This window comes from Salmo salar, chromosome ssa09 (genome assembly GCF_905237065.1).
Source record: "Salmo salar chromosome ssa09, Ssal_v3.1, whole genome shotgun sequence".
Taxonomy (NCBI): Eukaryota; Metazoa; Chordata; class Actinopteri; order Salmoniformes; family Salmonidae; genus Salmo; species Salmo salar.
Genome location: NC_059450.1, coordinates 78,900,395 through 78,921,799, shown reverse-complemented (window position 1 = coordinate 78,921,799; position 21,405 = coordinate 78,900,395). Strand labels below are relative to the sequence as shown.

At 43.1% G+C, this 21,405-nt stretch overlaps 1 protein-coding gene across 1 annotated transcript in view; it reads left to right on the top strand.

Moving 5' to 3' along the window:
• The window catches only part of LOC123744796 (X-linked interleukin-1 receptor accessory protein-like 2), a 277,022-nt gene that overhangs the window by 239,291 nt on the left and 16,326 nt on the right, over positions 1–21,405 (top strand). Inside the window, exons 4-5 of the mRNA XM_045724982.1 lie at positions 11,500–11,686; positions 11,913–12,082. Of these exons, the coding sequence (XP_045580938.1) occupies positions 11,500–11,686; positions 11,913–12,082 (357 nt within the window). The remainder of the gene's footprint in view (positions 1–11,499; positions 11,687–11,912; positions 12,083–21,405) is intronic.

The window sequence follows — 21,405 nt, the reverse complement described above, 5'->3', positions numbered from 1 at the left end:
TAGCTAGAGAGTCATCAAGCTGAGCCTTATTCTTTTGCCCGGGTAATGACAGATCGTTTGGAAGGAGAATAAAAAACAATACTGGAAATTGAAGTGGCATGTAGTCCTGTGAAATGTGTTATTGAATATAAGATACTGTATACAGTGATGTATCTTTATGAAGTAATCTCAATATCCTCCCAATTCAATTAATTGTCTGTCAAAGACGTTCAAGGTGAAAAGAGGAGAGAAGTCCTGTTTTCACGCTTTAGTTTCCATTAATGGTGACTCTTGATCCCTGAAACAAAATGATCAGAAATCCAAATAAGTGGTGTTTTGGGTTTCTGTAGATCCCCAAGCTGCTTCTTTAATTAAACCCCAGAATACTGAAACTCCTAATAATGATACAAAACTACAGTCAGTACAGAGGAAGAAAGGCTGGCAGCACCCAGTTCTGAATCTAAAGGTAGGAATGTACAGTCTTCTGAGAGACAATTGCTTGAAAATGACATTGGCAGATGCTGCTGTGTCTGAAATGACAGGTTGGCTCTGGAATGACAGGGTGGCTCTGGAATGGAGGAATGTATTTTCTCAGAGGGTCTACTGACCGCAGGAGGGGTAATGTTCTGTGTCTGGCTCAGGCCCCCTACGCAGACCACTTGGAATAAAACAGACATCTTCAAACACACACACACAAACACATACACAGATACACACACTAGCCCTGCCATCGAGGCCTTGATGGCAGTTATATGGGGTACCAGGCGATGTCCTGTTTTATTGCAACATGAACAGTGACTAATCATGCCTGAATGCCAGAGAATCTCACAGCACCAGCGTGACATGTTAAGCTGTAGCCAACGAGTCGATGCAATCTGCCCGGCTAATGCGCCTCGAGAGACAGATTCACCACACCTTTATTTCTCATTCTCTCCAGTGAGGCTAGACGAACCTCCCACATCACAGCACTGATGGAGGAAGAGGCATTTCACACCTTCCCCCAAACAATGGACACACGCTTAGCTTTGTTCAATAACTTTATGCCGAGGAGAAATACAACACATGTTCCCAAAGTCTGAGGGATGCCTCTTATACAACACGTATACAGTACATTGTCTGAGCTAGGCTATACCCCAGAGGCCTCTGGGTAATATGTGCCACCTGTCTTTTTCTCTCTCCAATCGCCCGGATGTCACAGACCTTTTCTTTCAATGCGGTCCAGGTTTTTAACCTTTCTATTAATCTGTCCATGCAGGAGCCTGTTAGAGAGAGAGAGCCAGAGAAGCGAGTCTGTTCTTTGGCACTGGCTGAATCTACGCTACCACGCTTGCCAGTTCTATTCAAATATTAAATGCTCAAGCTTCAGCTTTTCACAACAATCAACTTTTAAACTCTTTCAAAACCACATTTATATTTACTTGGGCAGAGCCTATTGTTATAAATGTCTACAAAGAGGGGATGGAGAGTGATCTGTCTGGCTTTCATGGAATCACATCTAAGACAAATCTATGGGTATACAGTAACTTACCAAACAGTGGTTAAAAATGTTTTCAGTAAATACATTACAACGGGTCTAGACTTTAACAATCATTGTTAAAACGCTGTGTTCTACTAGATGATGTGTAATCATTTTGTAATGTGAAGCTTCACCATATGAGGCTGTGTTCTACAAAACGATGTGTAATCATTTTGTAATGTGAAGCTTCACCATATGAGGCTGTGTTCTACTAGATGATGTGTAATCATTTTGTAATGTGAAGCTTCACCATATGAGGCTGTGTTAGAGGGTAGACAGTCTTTTAGGAAAAATCTATCCGAACAAAATAAAAATACCTTCTGAGACAGTATTATTGATAGATAAAACCAGTTAGTTATCAGACACACATACAGACAGACAGGCAGAAAGAGATTCTCACAGACAGGCAGCTAGGCAGCGAAGCTATGAGATGTTAATTTGTAAGCCCCTCACTTGCAGAACATCATATAGCATCTGAAAGCAATGATCCTTATTGATGTCACCTGTTAAATCCACTTCAGTAAGTGTCACTCTCCATCCTCTCTTTGTAGACAATTGAGACATGGATTGTGTATGTGTGCCATTCAGAGGGTGAATGGGCAAGACAAAAGATTTAAGTGTCTTTGAACTGGGTATGGTAGTGTGTCAAGAACTGCAACATTGCTGGGTTTTTCACAATCAACAGTTTCCTGTGTGTATCAAGAATGGTCCACCACTCAAAGGACATCCAGCCAACGGCAGAACAGTGGTCGAAAATGGGTCATTGATGAAAGGGGACAAAGGAGGCTGACACGAATTACGCAGAGCAACAGACGGGCTACAGTTAGTCAACTGACAGTCCAGTACAACATTGGTGCCCAAAGTCCCATAAAAGAATGCACAACTCGTCGTTGCCTGACACGAATGGGGTATGGCAGCTTACAGAGTTCCTCTTCTTTTAGCAAACAACAAGAAACTGTGGTTGCAGTTGGCTAAGAAACAGAACACTGGACTGGAGAATTGGAAAAACATTGCCTGGTCTGATGAATTGCGGTTTCTGCTGTTTCACACTGATGGGAGGACTAGGGTATGGAGAAAACCACGAGTACATGCATCCATCATGCCGCGTGTCAACGTATCAGGCTGATGGTGGTGGTGGTGTGATGGATTGCTGTGTGTTTTCATGGCAGACATTGGGCCTCTTGATAAAAGTGGAGCAACGTTTGAATGCCACAGGATTTCTGAACAGCATCAGGTGCATCCCTTCATGGCAGCAGTGTATCCATCTGCAAATTGATTTTTTTCAGCAGGATAATACCACAATGGTTCCAGGAACATGACAGTAAATTCAACTTACTGCAGTGGCCTGCCCAGTCACCAGATCTCAATCCAAGATGAAATAAGCTATTTGGAGTAGAAATCCACTACCACCCAACTTGACACAACTGTGGGAAGCATTGTTGTCAACATGGGCCATCATGCCTGTGGAACGCTTCCGACGCCTTGAGGTTGTTCTGAGGGGAAAAGGGGGGCGAAACATGTTCCTAATGATTTGTCTACTCCGTGTATTTTGAAACTGTGAGAGTGATAATTAAATCAGTTTTCAATTTCATTGTATTTCCATTGTGAATTCATGCCACATATCTTGACTGACATACTGTATCATTTGACCACTACAGTGCATTTTTTATGATAATAATCCATATAAAGTACAGTCATTTGTTAAATTAGAGGTACGTGTGAAAGTGAAACCGTTGTTGAAGTACAATAAAAGTCTGAGATAATGGGAAATCGAATGAGAGGCTAATATTGCTCTTTTGGAAGACTGGTAGGAGTTTTTTTGCAGAAAGTACAGATTGGCTCATCAGATATCATTTCCCATGAGGATTTAAGACCTGCTTTAGAAAGGCAAACACATGCCATTCTGGTGCACATCCAAGTGTTATCTGCCCTCAGGTTTTAGTCAACAGCCACTTTTCAGTGGCTGTTCACTTCTCACAGCCCTCGATGAGCCAATGTTTTGGATGCAATCATCAGCAAAACAAAATGTAACATACAATTTCCATACACCATTGCACAACAAGTTGAAGTCCAGAGGGGTTTGTTTGCCATCAATGGGCTCCCAAATACGAACAGAGCAGTAGACGACAGCCACATCGCCATAAAAGCACAATCCTAAAACAAGTTAAACTATGTGAACAGAAAAGATTTACACTCTTAATGTGCAGGTGATAGGTTATGTGATGCGCAAATGACAATGCTGAATGTGGTGGCCAGGTGGAATGCACGACACAGCAATGTTGGCCTATACTCCTACAGGAGGGAGCTGTTGAGGATGGATGGCTTATTGGTCAGCTGCCTACTCATTTGAAGTATATTTGCCATTGTTAAAGCAACTTGAATTGTCCTAATGGTCCTCTCTTTGTAGCTATGTTTTTATTTTTACTGGTCAAGCCTCAATGGAGCGAGCCAAATAAAACCTTTTGGTTGTATTCAATCTCTAGTACTTCTATTTCAGTCTCGGAATATTTTTTTTCTTCGGAACTAATGCATGTCAGAGCAAAAACCAAGCTATGAGGTCGAAGGAACTGTCTATAGAGCTCCGAGACAGGATTGTGTTGAGGCACAGATCTGGAGAAGGGTACCGAAAAATGTCTGCAGAATTGAAGGACCCCAAGAACACAGTGGCCTCCATCATTTTTAAATGGAAGACGTTTGGAACTACCAAGACTCTTCCTAGAGCTGGCTGCCCGGCCAAACTAAACAATCGGGGGGGAAGGGCCATGGTCAGGGAGGTTAGCAAGAACCTGATGATCACTCTGACAGAGTTCTTTAGTTCTTCTGTGGAGATGGGAGAATCTTCCAGAAGGACAACCATCTCTGCACCACTTCACCAATTATGCCTTTATGGTAGAGTGGCCAGACGGAAGCTACTCCGCAGTAAGAGGCACATGACAGCCCGCTTGGAGTTGCCAAGACTCTCAGACCATGAGAAACAAGATTATCTGGTCTGATGAAACCAAGATTGAACTCTTTGGCCTGAATGCCAAGCGTCACGTCTGGAGGAAACCTGGCACCATCCCTACGGTGAAGCATGGTGCTGGCAGCATCATGCTGTGGGGATGTTTTTCAACGGCAGGGACTGGGAGACAAGTCAGGATCGAGGCAAACATGAACGGAGCCAAGTACAGAGAGATCCTTGATGAAAAACTTATCAAAAGTGCTCAGGACCTCAGACTGGGGCAAAGGTTCACTTTCCAACAGGACAATGGCCCTAAGTACACAGCCAAGACAACGCAGGAGTGCCTTTGGGACATGTTTCTGAAAATAGCTGTACAGCAACGCTCCCCATCCAACCTGACAGAGCTTGGGAGGATCTTCAGAGAAGAATGGGAGGAACTCCCCAAATACAGATGTGCCAAGCTTGTAGAGTCATACCCAATTAGACTTGAGGCTGTAGTCGCTGCCAAAGGTGCTTCAACAAAGTACTGAGTAAAGGGTCTGAATACTTATGTATATGTGATATTTCAGTTTATTTTTTATAACAAATTGGCAAACATGTCTGAAACCCTGTTGTTGTAATCAATTTTAGAATAAGGCTGTATTGTAACAAAATGTGGAAAGAGTCAAGAGGTCTGAAGGCACTGTATATTCCCAACGGGCTTTAAAGGGATGTAACGCCCTGGCCATAGAGAGGTTTTTTTTGTTCTTTATTTTGGTTAGGCCAGGGTGTTACATTGGGTGGGCGTTCTATGTTCTTTTTCTAGGTTTTTTGTATTTCTTTGTTTTGGGCCGTGTGTGGCTCCCAATCAGGCACATCTGTAGTTCGTTGTTGTTGATTGGGAGTCACATATAAGGAGCATGTTTTTCCTTTGGGTTTTGTGGGTAATTGTATTTTCTGTTTAGTTTTGTACCTAGCAGAACTGTAGGCTGTCGTTCATTTTCGTGATTTGTTTGAAGTGTTTCTATTAATTAAATATTGAATATGAACACATCCTCCGCTACGTATTGGTCCACCTTTTCCGACGATGACTTCTCTGTTTCATCTGACGACGAAGACAGCCGTTACAAGGGATGATTTTGACCATACAGTGTATGGTTAATTAGGGAGTGTTTCGAAATGCAAATAGCAGAAGTTGTGCCCGAGCACTGAGGCTGAGAACAATTGGTATTTATCAATGATTATGACGTTTGTAAGACTGTTGGATAAATCACACTTTTTCTATGAGTACGAACATTCAAAATTCCTTTCGTAAAGAGTATCTTAGAATAGTTTATACGCAATATTGATAAATGAGGCCCCAGGAACTGGATTCCCAGAATCAGGGTTGAATAAGCAGGAAACCCAGAATGTATTGAAAGTTCCCAGAATTTTGCAACCTTAGTCAGAGCACTGTGGTGTGTGCATAAGTTTCTGACTGTGTCTGTGTGTGTACGCGCTTGTGTGTATATGTGTGTGAAAGGCAACGGCACAGTAAGGAGGTTTGACGCTGGAGAAAACCTGGCTGTATCGCTGATATGCTGCTCTGCGTAGCAGCCCCATAGGGACCACCCTTGCGCCCATTTAACCTTGAACATCACACCAACCCATTGATCCACGTTGAACCAACTCCTGCAGATTAGTGATATGGAAAGTTTCATCAATGGCCCATGAGTCAATAGAAACACCATTATCCTGTGTAGTGATGAGGTACTCGGATTCTTTCACACATTGACTTGTTTTTTTCCATGGCTTTTCAACACCTTTTTTTTTTATTTCCTTGTACATTTTGTCTGTTTGATCTTCTCTTGGTGTGTGTAGTGGGAGAGAGAGAGCGAGTGAGAGTGTGTGTCTGTTACTTTTTTTCTCCAAAGGTCATTTACACTAGAGGTTTAATAGCTCCAGAAGTAGGGTCTTCGTGGTTCATTCCCAGTTAGAGTGGTTCCTATTGAAATGAAATTGGGGGCTGATGTTCTCTTAAATATTTAGCATTCCTCTTTAAAACTTGACTACATTTTCCTCTTCCTCCCTCTTACAGAGAAATGGTGGAAAAAATCATTTCTCCCCCCATTTTAATCAATGGAATTGGCCTACATTTAGATTTAAACTGTGGCATGTAAAATTCTCTCTCTCTCGCTGAAATCCATCTTTAGTAAGGTGCTTTATTAAGTTCAAGAGTTTGATGTAATGTTTCCGACAGCAGAGCAATCGAGGCAGCGAGATGTGTAGGAAATTCTCCCCACAGAGATTTTGAAGGACTTGCAAAAGCATCTGGGGACCTGATAAATCCATTCATAAGCTCATAAAGGTTTTGCATTGCATCACAATTAATTAAAATAACATCAACAACCATTTCAAACTAACCTACATAAATTGCTTTTATTCCTCATTGCAATTAATACTCAGGGAGAAAAAGGTGTAGAGTCACACAGAGAGCACGGCAGGTGTTTATTTCACCTTCGCAGAAGGCAGGAATCATGGAGACAGGCAGGCAATGGTCATACACAGGAAGGCAAACAGGCAGGTGAATCAAAACTAGGACTGAAGGCTATAACTTGTTCTCACAAAGGAGCTAGGAAAAGGCTTAGTAGAGTCAAAACGAACAATACCTCACAAAGGCACCACAAACAGAATGAACTGAACTAAATAAGGAGCTGATGAGACCAGGCGAGTGACTAACATAGGTGAAATCAATTAACAAAAATTATAGACAGGGCTACGTTCAAGAACACAAAGAAACAGAACACAAGGTTAACTAAGAAAATAAATACAGAACCTTACACAGATGGACAAGTGCCTTCTCATTAGGGAGTGTACGTATTTTTTTTTAAAGGCTTACCTGGAGAAAATTGGACCTCTCTGAAATAAAAATGGTTGGCCCTACCCTATATTTTTAACGAAACCTTCCTGAATGCTTGAAAAAAAAACAAGTGACCCTCCCCTATACCCAAAATAATAATAAAAACATAGTAGATAGCAGAGAACATGTCTACTGTTTACCCTCTTCTTGGACAGACCAGAGCCTTAGAAATGCAGTTTTAGAAACTGTTCTTCATCCTGTACGCGTTACATGGCAACGTAGAAATGTTGATAGTGCACAGGCCTGCGGGCCAGAAGGTTGTGGATGGAAAGATCTCCTTTATAGGAAAAGCATTGCATGAATCTACCATCGTATTTGCGGGTATGAGAAAAATGTGCCTTCTATAAATGCATTTCATGCAATTCTATGTCATTTTACATGACTGGAGACAGCAGAATCTTTTTTAATACCACACAAATGACTGAAGTTTCAGGCTAAGAATGGACAGAGAGATAGCCTTATAATAAGATGAACACATAGGCCTATGTGTTGTTTGTAACGAAACTGTCCGTTTGTAAATAATTCAATCTGAGATGTCATTATGAATCTAAGCATGGTACTTTCAAAAGTTAGACCTACTTGTCCACCAGACAGAGTAGGCCTACCGACGCAAAAAAAATGTAAGCTTTAGCTACTGCTACTCTTCTTCTGTGGCTTAACCCAATTAAATGACATTGAACCAACGTGGAATAGACATTGAAATTACATCTGTGCCCAGTGGGTCACAAATGTTTCCCTAAAAGCTGTCTGGGTTTAAAACATCTTCTGTATCACAGAAATGATAGCGACAAAATTAGATTAAGTCCATTGTTTTGTCTCCTCGGCTATAGAAGGTTGTAGCTCAGCCTCTAAACGTTAAAGGACCGAAGCGCCATTATAAATCACTTCTTATAATCAGATCCTTTTTATTTTCTTCAAAATCTTAAGCTAACGAGGGCTAGGCCTGCTTTTTGCCATTTTCTTTAACATAAGGTAGGCCTATGTCATATCCTCACATACTGTACCCCCTCAATTTCAGTCCTGGTTTTAATTTAACACACCAAGCAGTTCACTGACACGGAGGTCAGCTATTTAAAGAGTTCATGGTGGGTGGAGGAACAAGGACAGGTGAAACAGATCAGGGTGTGACAAAGTTCATGTTTAAGTTGTTATTCAGCACTGTCAACACTTTTATAAACTATAAAATGTGCGTTCTCCCTACTTCCACTCACGCTACAACCAGCACTGCAGCTGTAGTGAATGAGTATTGCATAGTCTTCCAATAAGCTTCTGTTGTTATTATTAGCTGAATGTATTTTCAATAGAGGAATATTTCACTTTCTCTGATCATAGGAGTAACGACATGAATTCGTGCATGAGGCAGAAATAATGCAGTGAGACTTGAGATTTGCCATCAGCTGAAAGGAAGACTGTGTCCTCCTAGATGTTTAAAAAACAATCTGAACGGTAGATCTCTGCTTGCATTTTGACTCAGAAAGTGATCTTGACTCAGAAAAGGTTGGTGACCACTGGCATATAGGCACACTTGATATTACACTCCCAGCAAAGATTAAGAGATGAGTGATGGCATCAGGCACACATCCATACAGTGGTTCTTCCTTTAAAAGTTGTGGCGTACTGCAGCACAGCTTGCGGGGTGCCGCAGAATTCTATGGCATGTTATTTAAGTGTCAGCCATTGTTGCCAGAATGACGTAATTTACCACAATCTGCCACCATCTACCACAAACGGTCGTGGCATAAACTCAAAACTTTTAAAGGAAGAACCACTGTATAATACCTAATTAGCAAATATTTTTTAGACAGTGAGAAACATAGAAATGTAATTAATTGCAAATTACAATACCCTCCCCTGGACTCGATAAAAAATACTTAACCCTCCCCCTGACTGAAATTGAAAAGGCATGACCCTCCCCCATTTTCCTCCATGTCCCCTTTCTGTAAATGTTGAACCATCCCTTAAGTATAATGAAAAGGGAGTGTTAGTATTAGACAAGAGTGCCAAGATGCTGCTCTCTGTGGTATAGGCCATCTCAGCTGACGATCCAAAATGAAAACAGGTCAAATCATAGTGGAAGACAGTGCTAATGTCTATGAAGCTCATAGAGCAACACTGTCAGTCAGTATAATTGGCCCTGGGGTCCTTCTAGGCCCATCTTCCACAGAGAGATTTATAGGAGCGCTAAGGGCTGTGGAAGAAGGAACCAAAATGAGGTTCATTACCAGTGAATTAATCATATGATTTAATCTCCAACTTCCTCCTCATCCTCTCCCTGTGTGAGGGGAGGGCCCGTGGCAGCGTGCCCGTGGCAGCGTGCCCCAGAGAGCAGTTCTGTGTGCTCTATGTCTCCTCTGCCAGGACTGGGTGCTACGTTGTCACTGCTCTCCCCAGACAAGCCTCTTCTAGATGTTCTGAGGCTATGTACTTTCTCAGGGGGTTCTTAGGACAAACAGGAAATGCAGCAAAACAGAACAACATGAGTGACCTACTTGCAGCGGAGCATCAGTCGCTCTCTGTCTCTCTGTCTGTCTGTGGGTGTTTACCCCACAGAGTTCCAAGGTCAGGTCACTGCAATGAAAGGCTTCTGCATTGACCTCCATGGCTGCGGTGTCAGAGCGGTCCCCCAACGATATAGGAAACTACTTAGCACCGTTCATGTGTTACAGTCCTTTACTGAGATCTAGTGGAAAGAGCCTGATGCACGGTTGACCTCTGCCAAGAGGGCATTTACACAGTTTGGCTCTCTGTACTATGGCTCACACGGAAACCTGTGTAGGGGAAATTACATGGCAGGAAGTCATTCAGGCGTATTGGTGTTCAGAATGCTTATTCAATGTCTCAAGAAAGCTAAGAGCCGCTGACCCATGAGACACTGACCCACCTGGGTGGGCGACATCTTGAAGGTTGTCATGTGTTAGATTCATTGAAGATCACATTAACAGATGTAATCAGGAACCGCGAGCACACAGAAATCCCTTTTTTATTAAGCATATAATTCAACTGGTGAGGTGTAGCCCAGGCTACTTGAGAGTAATGGCAGGAGTGAGAGATTAATTATTCATGAAGTGGAAGCAGTCTTATCAGTATAGCACAATAGTTATGCAGCGTGATTAACTGGGCTAATTGTCAGTAACAGATCCTCATTTGTCCTGAGTGACTTCACACATCTGTCCCCTGTTTGTCTGTTGTTGTTTGGCTTTTTATTCGTCACAATATGAGACCGTTGTCACCAGACACAGCAAGTGCCCTGTGAACAGTTTTTTAGTCATAGTTCATAAATAAAGTAGCCCAGAACAGCTATACTCTCTATCTCTGTTGCCTGAGACCAGGAATTCTACACACGCACGCACGCACTCACGCGCACGCACACACACACACACACACACACACACACACACACACACACACACACACACACACACACACACACACACACACACACACACACACACACACACACACACACACACACACACACACACACACACACACACACACACACACACACACACACACACACACACACACACACACACTCACAGCCTGATGTCCAAGTCTAAAACCAGCTAAATGTTTCATGCTGAAAAGTAAAATCTTGGCATTAAACAGGCTGAACTTGCTAGCGGAAGTTCAGGGGGCCTTAGCGTTTGAGAGGCTGACACACAATGCCACTGGAGGGCAATCCCATGCCTGAAAGCCCTCATGCATTTTCAATGGGAACCTAGTGTAGTAGCCATGGCAGTAGCTATGTGTTGAGCTAGGGGTCATGTGCCCTGACACAGGCCTCCCTGAAGGAGACTTGTACTTCTCACTGGTGCCTGCCTAGTGCAATGATATGCGCATTCATTCCCATACAGTATGTGCTCCTGCCGCTTCAGGGGGAGCCGCATCTCTTTACTAACTTAAGCATTTTGAAATATTCCATTCCAATATCCTCCATGTTCAAACTGCCTATTGTTCTTGATGTTGTTGGCAAAAAAAAAGTAAAAAGAGGCTCCACTTTACATCATCACAGGCAGGAAGGGAGGCATTGATGAAATGAATGGCAGTGTTTAAGAGCTCTGCTAGTTCACAGATGAAACCCCGTGGAGAAATCGATGTGTGCTTTTGTGTGTTTGTGATGACTGTTGGCTAGAGGTGAACTTGGGGAAACATAAAGCCTCCTGTGTTGTGTTCCCTCTGCAGAAACTCCACCTACTGCATGAAGGTGTCCATGTCCTTGGCGGTGGAGGAGAACGACGAAGGCCTGTGCTTTAACAGTAAAATACGCCACCTGGAGAAAGCCGAGATCACTAAGAGCAAGATGATCAACTGCCCCGACATCGAGGATTACCTCGCCCCTTACAAGCAGCCGCAGATGACCTGGTATAAGGTAACGAATCACTCTTATTCTCAGAAACGTTGTATAGTCTTTGTGTATGAACCCAAGAAGATTAGCCCTGATCCACTAATGGGTATCTAAATAAACGTAATTAAATGTAACATAGTGAATCGGTAGTTAATGACTGTGAGTTGGATCAAAAGATATGGAACAAGATGAAACTGACGCGGTATAACACTGTGTGATGGTGTGATGTTAATGTGTCCTGTCTGTCTAGGAGTGTGAGAAGAGGACGTGGCGGAGCTCCATCATGGTGAACATCACCAACATCTGGTTTCCTGAGGTACAGGAGGACGACGGCGGAAACTACACCTGTGAGCTCAAGTATGGCAGCCGGGTGGTGAGGAGGACCACGGAGCTCAAAGTCACAGGTAAGCCCCCCATGTCGTGTGTGCGTGCGCGTGTGTTTGGGTGTGTGTGTGTGTGTGTGCGTAATGCGTGTGTGTGCGTACGTTTGGGTGTGTTTGTGTGCGTGCGTGTTTGGGTGTGTCTAGTTAGAGTGTGAATGTGTTGTACATTGTTATGTGCATGTGTGTATTGTATGTGCACAGTTCCAAAAACAGTTTGACAGCTGGCCACGATTTGCATCTGAAATCAGCTGCAGGGAGCGGAAAGGTTTAACTTTTGCACTCTTACACTTAATATTCTGAAGCCCCTTCCTCTCAAGGTTTGGTACTTCAGTGATAAAACACTCAGCCGGATGCACTGCGGAGACACACCATTTATCACCATAGCATAGTGGGGTATCACTGTGTATCTGTGATGCATCAGCCCTCAGTGTAAACGTTGGCATCCACTGTGATGTGAGATGGATTTATTTATTCACATTCTGGGCTTGTGCCTCCTCCGCTGCCTCTGTCATGCAGCAGGCAGTCAGGCAGGCTGGGATTCCAGGCCAGTGAGTCTGACCCTTGGGGTGTGTGCTGGGTCCCGACTGCAGGAAAAGCAGCTGCCAACTGCAGTGTGAAATCAACCCCCAAGCTCATTCACCCTGCCTGCCTGCCTAGCCCCACTCTGAAACAGAGCCAATCCACTGGAGCCTCAGGACTGCAATAGGCAGGCAGCTCTCTCTGAGTCTGACTCTAGCTACTCTATAAACAGGACATAAACACATGGAAACTACACACAACCGTTCCAGAAATGGAACTGAAAGAGATAGTGGCCTATACTAGACAATACAGAATGATAGGTAGCCCTATCACCATTTATTTAAGATACTCTTTGAACAGGTAGGGTTTCAGGTGCTTTCGGAAGATGGGCATGGACTCTGTCCTAGCTTCAAGGCAGAGAAGAGCTTGGACTGGGCTGAGCGGGATCTGCCCTCCCAAAGGGGTGGGAGGGCCAAGAGACCACAAGTGGCAGAACGAGTGCTCAGGTTGGGGTGTAGGGTTTGAGCATAACCTGAAGGTAGGGAGGGACAGTTCCTCTTGCTGTTCCGTAGGTAAGCACCATGGTCTTGTAGTGGATGCGAGCTTTGACTGGAAGCCAGTGGAGTGTGTGGAGGAGCAGAGTGACATGGGAGAACTTGGGAAGGTTGAAAACCAGGCAGGCTGCAGCATTCTGGATAAGTTGCAGGGGTTTGATGGCACAAGCGGGGAGCCCAGCCAACAGCGAGTTGCAGTAGTCCAGACAGGAGATGCCTCCATTAGGACTTGTGCCACATTCTGTGTGAGGTAGGGTCATACGTTACGGATGTTGTCGAGCATGAACCTGCAGGAGTGAGTCACTGATTTGATGTTTCTGAGAACAACAGGGTATTGTCCAGGGTCACGCCAAGGTTCTTTACACTCTGCGACGGCGACACTGTGGAGTTGTCAACCGTGATGGAGAGGTATTTGAGCGAGCAGGCCTTCCCAGGGAGGAAGAGCAGCTCTTTCTTGTCGAGCATGTTACTTGAGGTGGTGGGCCGACATCTGCCAGGCACGCAGAGATTCGTGTCGCCACCTGGTTGTCAGAAGGGGGGAAGGAGAGAAGTAGTTGAGTGTCATCTGCATAGCAATGATAGGAGAGACCATGTGAGGATATGACATAGTCAAGTGACTTGGTATATAGAGAGAAAAGGAGAGAGACTAAAATCGAGCCCTGGGGGACACCAGTAGTGAGAGTACGTGGTGAAGACACAGATCCTCTCCACGTCACCTGGTAGGAACGGCCTCCCAGGTAGGATGCAATCCAAAACGCCCAGCCCTGAGAGGGTGGAGAGGAGGAGCTGATGGTTCACAGTGTCGAAGGTAGCGGATCGATCTAGGATGATGAGTATAGAGGAGAGAGAGTCAGCTTTGGCAGTGGGGAGAGCCTCTGTGACACAGAGAAGAGCAGTCTCGGTTGAGTGACCCATTTTGAAGCCTGACTGGTTAGGGTGAAGAAGATTTTTCTTAGCGAGATAACGAAAGAGTTGATCAAAGACAGCACACTCAAGTGTTTTGGAAAGAAAAGAAAGATGGGATACAGGTCTATAGTTTCTGACGTCAGATGAGTCGAGTGTTGGTTTCTTGAGGAGGGGAGCGACTCAGGCCGTTTTGAAGTCAGACGGAACACAGCCGATGGTCAGAGATTAGTTGATGAGGGAAGTGAGGAATGGGAGAAGGTCTCCAGAGATGGTCTGGGAGGAGGGGATGGGGCCAAGCCGACAGATTGTCGGGCGGCCAGACCTCAATAGTCGCAGGATTTCATCTGGAGAGAGAGGCGAGAAAGAGGTGAAGGCGTAGGGTAGTTATGTTTGACTGGGACCAGTGGATTCGATAGGCTGAGTGAATGAGGAGCGGATGTCGTCAACCTTCTTTTCAAAGTGGTTGACAAAGTTGTCCACAGAGAGGGAGGAGGGAGGGAGGGGAAGGTGGAAAAGATTTTCCTGGGGTTAGAGGCAGAAGCTTAACATTGTGAGTGGTAGAAAGTGGCTTTAACAGTGGATACAGAGGAAGAGAAGGTAGAGAGGATAGAGTGAAAGGATGATAGGTCCCCTGGAAGTTTAGTTTTCCACCATTTTCGCTCAGCTACCTGCAACCCTGTTCTGTAAGCTCTCAATTGGTCACTCAGCCACGGAGCAGGAGGAAAGGGGACAGTGGAAGTCATAGCATGCGGAAAGGAAGGAGAGCAGGGTCGAAGAGACAGAATCAAGAGACAAGAGGGAGAAGGATTTAGCAGCAGGGAGAGATGGTAGGATAGAAGAGTAGTAGTGGGAGAGAGAGAGCGAAAATTGCGACGCTGCATAACCATCTGGGTAGGGGCTGAGTGGTTAGGGTTGGAGGAAAGGGAGACCATCTGGGTAGGGGCTGAGTGGTTAGGTTTGGAGGAAAGGGAGACAGAAAAGGAAATAAAGTAGTGATCAGAGATCTGGAGGGGGTTTCAGTGAGATTAGTAGGCGAGCAGCCTCTAGTAAATATGAGGTCAAGCACATTGCCTGCCTTGTGAGTTGGAGGGGATTGGAAAAGGCGGAGGTCAAAAGAGGTAAGGAGGGGAAAGAGAGAGTTGGAAAGAAATTAAACGAATGCAGATGTCAGGAGGTTGAAGTCGCCAAGTACGAAGAGCAGTGATCAGACATTTTTCTAATGACCTGTTAAACACCCCCATTGTCTTTCCGTAGCATCTATAAGAACGCTAAAGCTTCGTCTGCGATTTAACGCATCATCTCGACACTTACATCCAAAGAAAGAGGTGAAAGATAACTTTATTTTGATGGGTTCATTTTATGTGGAACTGAAAAAGTTATAATTTAATACAGATTAAATGTTTACAATTTCGATGAGCTGAAATGAAAGCAACTTCTGAAAATTAACATTCAGATTATAGTGTCTGATCTTGCAAACAATGTAAAGTATGTACAGTTGAAGTCGGAAGTTTACATACATTTAGATTGGAGTCATTAAAACTTGTTTTTCAACCACTCCACAAATTTCTTGTTAACCCCTGGTCGGGCTCGACATCCAGCGAAAAATCCTATCGCCATTAGCATAACAAAATGTAATATATATATTTTTTCAAATATAGGACTATGTTATATCGTTTTATAGATACACCTCTCCTGAATCGAACCACGCTGTCCGATTTCAAAAAAGCTTTACAGCAAAAGCAAAACATTAGATTATGTCAGAGGAGTATATCGTAAAAGTAGCCACATAGCCATTTTCCGACCAACCACATGCATCACAAATAACCAAAAAACAGCTAAATGCAGCACTAACCTTTGACAATCTTCATCAGATGACACTCCTAGGACATCATGTTACACAATACATGCATTCTTTTGTTCGATAAAGTTCATATTTATATATAAAAACAGCATTTTACATCGGCGCGTGACGTTGACTAACTATTTTCCCTCAAATGCATCCGGTGAAACATTTAAAAATGTAATATTGTCATTCTAAGATTTATAGATTAGCATCTCTTGAAAGCACCTGCAATGCCAGATTTAAAAATAACTTTACTGGGTAATCACACTTTGCGATAAAAGGGGATGCGATACTCAGAAAAATAGGCTACCGTTACAGGTCAGCGCCATCTTGGAACAATCGCATATCAAATCTACTCTTGTATACTATTGTCAATAATCCCTTACCTTTGATTATCTTCATCAGAAAGCACTTCCAGGAATCCCAGGTCCACAACAAATGTATTTTCGTTCGAAAAAGTTAATCCTTTATGTCCCAATAGCTTGTTCTTGTTAGCACGTTCTGAAGGCTGCTCCAAAAGCTCCGTCGGCCGCGGGACTCCTCTTTCAATAAAATGCATTTTTTTATATTTAGGTTCGTTCAAACATGTCAAACGTTGTTTAACCTCTCTAGGCTAGGCGGGACGAATTCGTCCCACCTACGTAACAGCCACTGCTATCCTGTGGCGCGATTTTCAAAACCTTAAAAATCCTATTATTTCAATTTCTCAAACATATGACTATTTTACAGCCATTTAAAGACAAGACTCTCGTTAATCTAACCACACTGTCCGATTTCAAAAAGGCTTTACAACGAAAGCAAAACATTAGATTATGTCAGCAGAGTACCAAGCCAGAAATAATCAGACACCCATTTTTCAAGCCAGCATATAATGTCACCAAAACCCAGAAGACAGCTAAATGCAGCACTCACCTTTGATGATCTTCATCAGATGACAACCCTAGGACATTATGTTATACAATACATGCATGTTTTGTTCAATCAAGTTCATATTTATATCAAAAAACCAGCTTTTTACATTAGCATGTGACGTTCAGAACTAGCATACCCCCGCAAACTTCCGGGGAATTTGCTAACATTTTACTAAATTACTCACGATAAACGTTCACAAAAAGCATAACAATTATTTTAAGAATTATAGATACAGACCTCCTCTATGCACTCGATATGTCCGATTTTAAAATAGCTTTTTGGTGAAAGCACATTTTGCAATATTCTAAGTACATAGCCCAGGCATCACGGGCTCGCTATTTAGACACCCGGCAAGTTTAGCACTCACCATAATCATATTTACTATTATAAAAGTTTGATTACCTTTTGTTGTCTTCGTCAGAATGCACACCCAGGACTGCTACTTCAATAACAAATGTTGGTTTGGTCCAAAATAATCCATCGTTATATCCGAATAGCGGCGTTTTGTTCGTATGCGTTCCAGACACTATCCGAAATAGTAAAGAAGTGTCGCGCGCATGGCGCAATTCGTGACAATAAAATTCTAAATATTCCATTACCGTACTTCGAAGCATGTCAACCGCAGTTTAAAATCAATTTTTACGACACTTTTCTCGTAGAAAAGCGATAATATTCCGACAGGGAATCTCCTTTTCGGCAAACAGAGGAAAAAATCCCAAAGGCGGGGGCGGTCGGGGTCACGCGCATAAGGCCAGTGTCCCTTGATCGGCCACTTGAGAAAGGCGATAATGTGTTTCAGCCTGGGGCTGGAATGACGACATTCTGTTTTTTCCCGGGCTCTGAGCGCCTATGGACGACGTGGGAAGTGTCACGTTAGAGCAGAGATCCTTAGTAAATGATAGAGATGGAAAAGAAGTTCAAGAAATGGTCAGACAGGCCACTTCCTGTAAAGGAATCTCTCAGGTTTTGACCTGCCATTTGAGTTCTGTTATACTCACAGACACCATTCAAACAGTTTTAGAAAATGTAGGGTGTTTTCTATCCATATGTAATAAGTATATGCATATTCTAGTTACTGGGTAGGAGTGGTAACCAGATTAAATCGGGTATGTTTTTTATCCAGCCGTGTCAATACTGCCCCCTAGCCCTAACAGGATAACATAAATCTTTAGGGCCTTTTTCAACCAGAGCTCCAATAAGATTCAAGGGGGACGATTGCATTGTCTTTCTAAACGTTTCGAAAGGGGAGGGTAGCCAGGGGCGCCGGCATCATAATGGTGATGGCCGTCCTCATGTGACCACTTTCCACAGCCTCTCATTCTGTCAGTTTTCACAGTAGGAGACTCAAACCACTTTGTAAAGACTGGGGACATCTAGTGGAAGCAATAGGAAGTGCTCAATGAACCATTGCTCACGGTGTGATTTATAGGCAAAGTGATGAAGTTGAGTCCGCAATTCAGAATTCCACATCCTGTTACGATTGGTCTCGGGGTTTTGACTGCCATATGAGTTCTGTTATACTCACAGACACCATTCAAACAGTTTTAGAAACTTTAGGGTGTTTTCTATCCACAAGTATTAATTATATGCATATCCTAGCTTCTGAGTTTGAGTAGGAGGCCGTTTAAAATGGGCATAATTTTTTTTCTAAAATCGCTGTAGCACCCCCTATCCTAGGCGACCGTCAAGAGGTTAACAAACTATAGTTTTGACAAGTCGGTTAGGACTTTTGGCAAGTTGGTGGTGCATGACCCAAGTCGTTTTTCCAACAGTTGTTTACAGACAGATTATTTCACTTATAATTCACTGTATCACAATTCCAGTGGGTCAGAAGTTTACATACACTAAGTTTACTGTGCCTTTAAACATTCCAGAAAATGATCTCATGGCTTTAGAAGCTTCTGATAGGCTAATTGACATCATTTGAGTCAATTGGAGGTGTACATGTGGATGTATTTCAAGGCCTACCTTCAAACTCAGTGCCTCTTTGCTTGACATCATGGGAAACTCAAAAGAAATTAGCCAAGACTTCAGAAAACAATTGTAGACCTCCACAAGTCTGGTTCATCTTTGGGAGCAATTTCCAAACACCTGAAGGTACCACGTTCACCTGTACAAACAATAGTGCGCAAGTATAAACACCATGGGACCACGCAGCCGTCATACCGCTCAGAGACGCGTTCTGTCTCCTAGAGATGAACGTACTTTGGTGCGAAAAGTGCAAATCAATCCCAGAACAATAGCAAAGGACCTTGTGAAAATGCTGGAGGAAACAGGTACAAAGCATCTATATCCACAGTAAAACGAGTCCTATATAGACATAACCTGAAAGGCCGCGCAGCAAGGAAGAAGCCACTACTCCAAAACCGCCATAAAAAGCCAGACTACGGTTTGCAACTGCACATGGGGACAAAGACCGTACTTTTTGGACAAATGTCCTCTGGTCTGATGAAACAAAAATAGAACTGTTTGGCCATAATTACCATCGTTATGTTTGGAGGAAAAGGGGAAGGCTAGCAAGTCGAAGAACACCATACCAACCGTAAAGCACGGGGGTGGCAGCATCATGTTGTGGGGGTTCTTTGCTGCAGGAGGGACTGGTGCACTTCACAAAATAGATGGCAACATGAGGAGGGAATATTATGTGGATATATTGAAGCAACATCTCAAGACATCAGTCAGGAAGTTAAAGCTTGGTCGCAAATGGATCTTCCAAATGGACAATGACCCCAAGCATACTTCCAAAGTTGTGGCAAAATGGCTTAAGGACAACAAAGTCAAGGTATTGGAGTGGCCATCACAAAGCCCTGACCTCAATCCTATAGAAAATGAATGGGCAGAACTGAAAAAGTGTGTGCGAGCAAGGAGGCCTAGAAACCTGACTCAGTTACACCAGCTCTGTCAGGAGGAATGGGCCAAAATTCACCCGACTTATTGTGTAAAGGTTGTGGAAGGCTACCCGAAACGTTTGACCCAAGTTAAACAGTTTAAGGGCAATGCTACCAAATACTAATTGAGTGTATGTAAATTCTGACCCACTGGGAATGTGATGAAAGAAATAAAAGCTTAAATAAATCCTTCTCTCTACTATTATTCTGACATTTCATATTCTTAAAATAAAGTGGTGATCCTGACTGACCTAAGACAGGGAAGTTTTACTAGGATTAAATGTTGGGAATTGTGAAAAACTGAGTTTAAATGTATTTGGCTAAGGTGTATGTAATCTTCCGACTTAAACTGTATAAACAGTGCTTAATTTGAGCTGGATCCTACCGGAACGGGATCCGGCACCTCTCCGTTTTGGACTGTTTTGTTCTGGAACCTATTTGGCCAGCTCCGGTACCTCTTGTGGCATGAACAATTATTTTCACTTTTCACAGAATAGTTCAAAGTTCATTGAAATGACCTCTTTGTTAATTTTCCTGCCCCCACAAAAAACGTAATTTATGGTTTGCGCAACATTGTAACCTATGTTTGAGACCAACACGTTGCCGTGGCTGTGTGAGAAGTGCGCCAGTATCTCTCACGTAACTAGAATTAGATTCATGTTCTATGATCCCTCTCTGCTCTGATAGACATGAGCCTGCAACTCTCATCTCTCCATCATTTCACTTCATAATTTCTTTCCTTATAGAAGGGTTCTGAACTGCAGCACCCCTGATAAATTAAAATACATTTGCCAAATTTATAGAATTACTGCTGTCTGTTCAGAAATAAATGAAATCATTCAGAATAGCCAACTACACTATGAGAATGCCTATAATTTAGCCACAGAGGAGCTTTTTTTTAAATTAGCCTAGCTGCGGATTGTAGCCCAATAACAAGGAATAGCCTATAGTCGGGAACATGCGGCAAGTCTGTCAGTGAAAAAAAAGCATGCAGACAAAACAGGAATATTTAAAATACAATTGAGGGAAAACACAGGTTGGAAAGCGAATGGCTCCTTCTGAAAAGAGAAGACTCTATGCTTTAGGCTACCAAAATATTTGATCAACTTCCAAATATTGTTTCACAAAAGAGAGAGAGAAAGAGAGATAGGCTTTTGGCATGAGCACATCGGCTATCACCAGCAAGTGAGCTGCGCATCATTGGGTGAGTTAGTGAAACTGTAAAGCATTTTTAGGACTATAATGTCCTCCTCATATTGTAGCCTACAATATGTATCCACACACATAGTCCTAGGCTATTGATGGATTCAAGACAAGGTTGTTTTAATTTTTCTCAGATTTTCAGTTTGTTGGTGCCTGCCATTTCAATAATTTGTGCGGTATTAAAAAAATATTCTTCCAAAGTCTCCAGTCATGTAAAATGAAGTAGAATTGCATGAAATGCATTTATATAGGCAACATTTTTCACGGACCCTAGGCTACTAAAAATGTTCTTCACGTCTGCAACTTCTGTAAGTGCCTCTGGTGTACTGCTTCATGCCACTAGCAAATGTGACGATATGCATGCAATGCTTTATCATAAATGTGATTTTTTTTATGTGTTCCTGTAGCCCAGAACTCCCCAGGTCACCTCACTCTAGCGCTCACTTTTTGTTCTGGCACCTCCTGATTCACAAATTCAGCACTGTGTATACATAGGTGTAATCTAGAGCCAAGTGGTTGTTTTTTAATCTGAGGG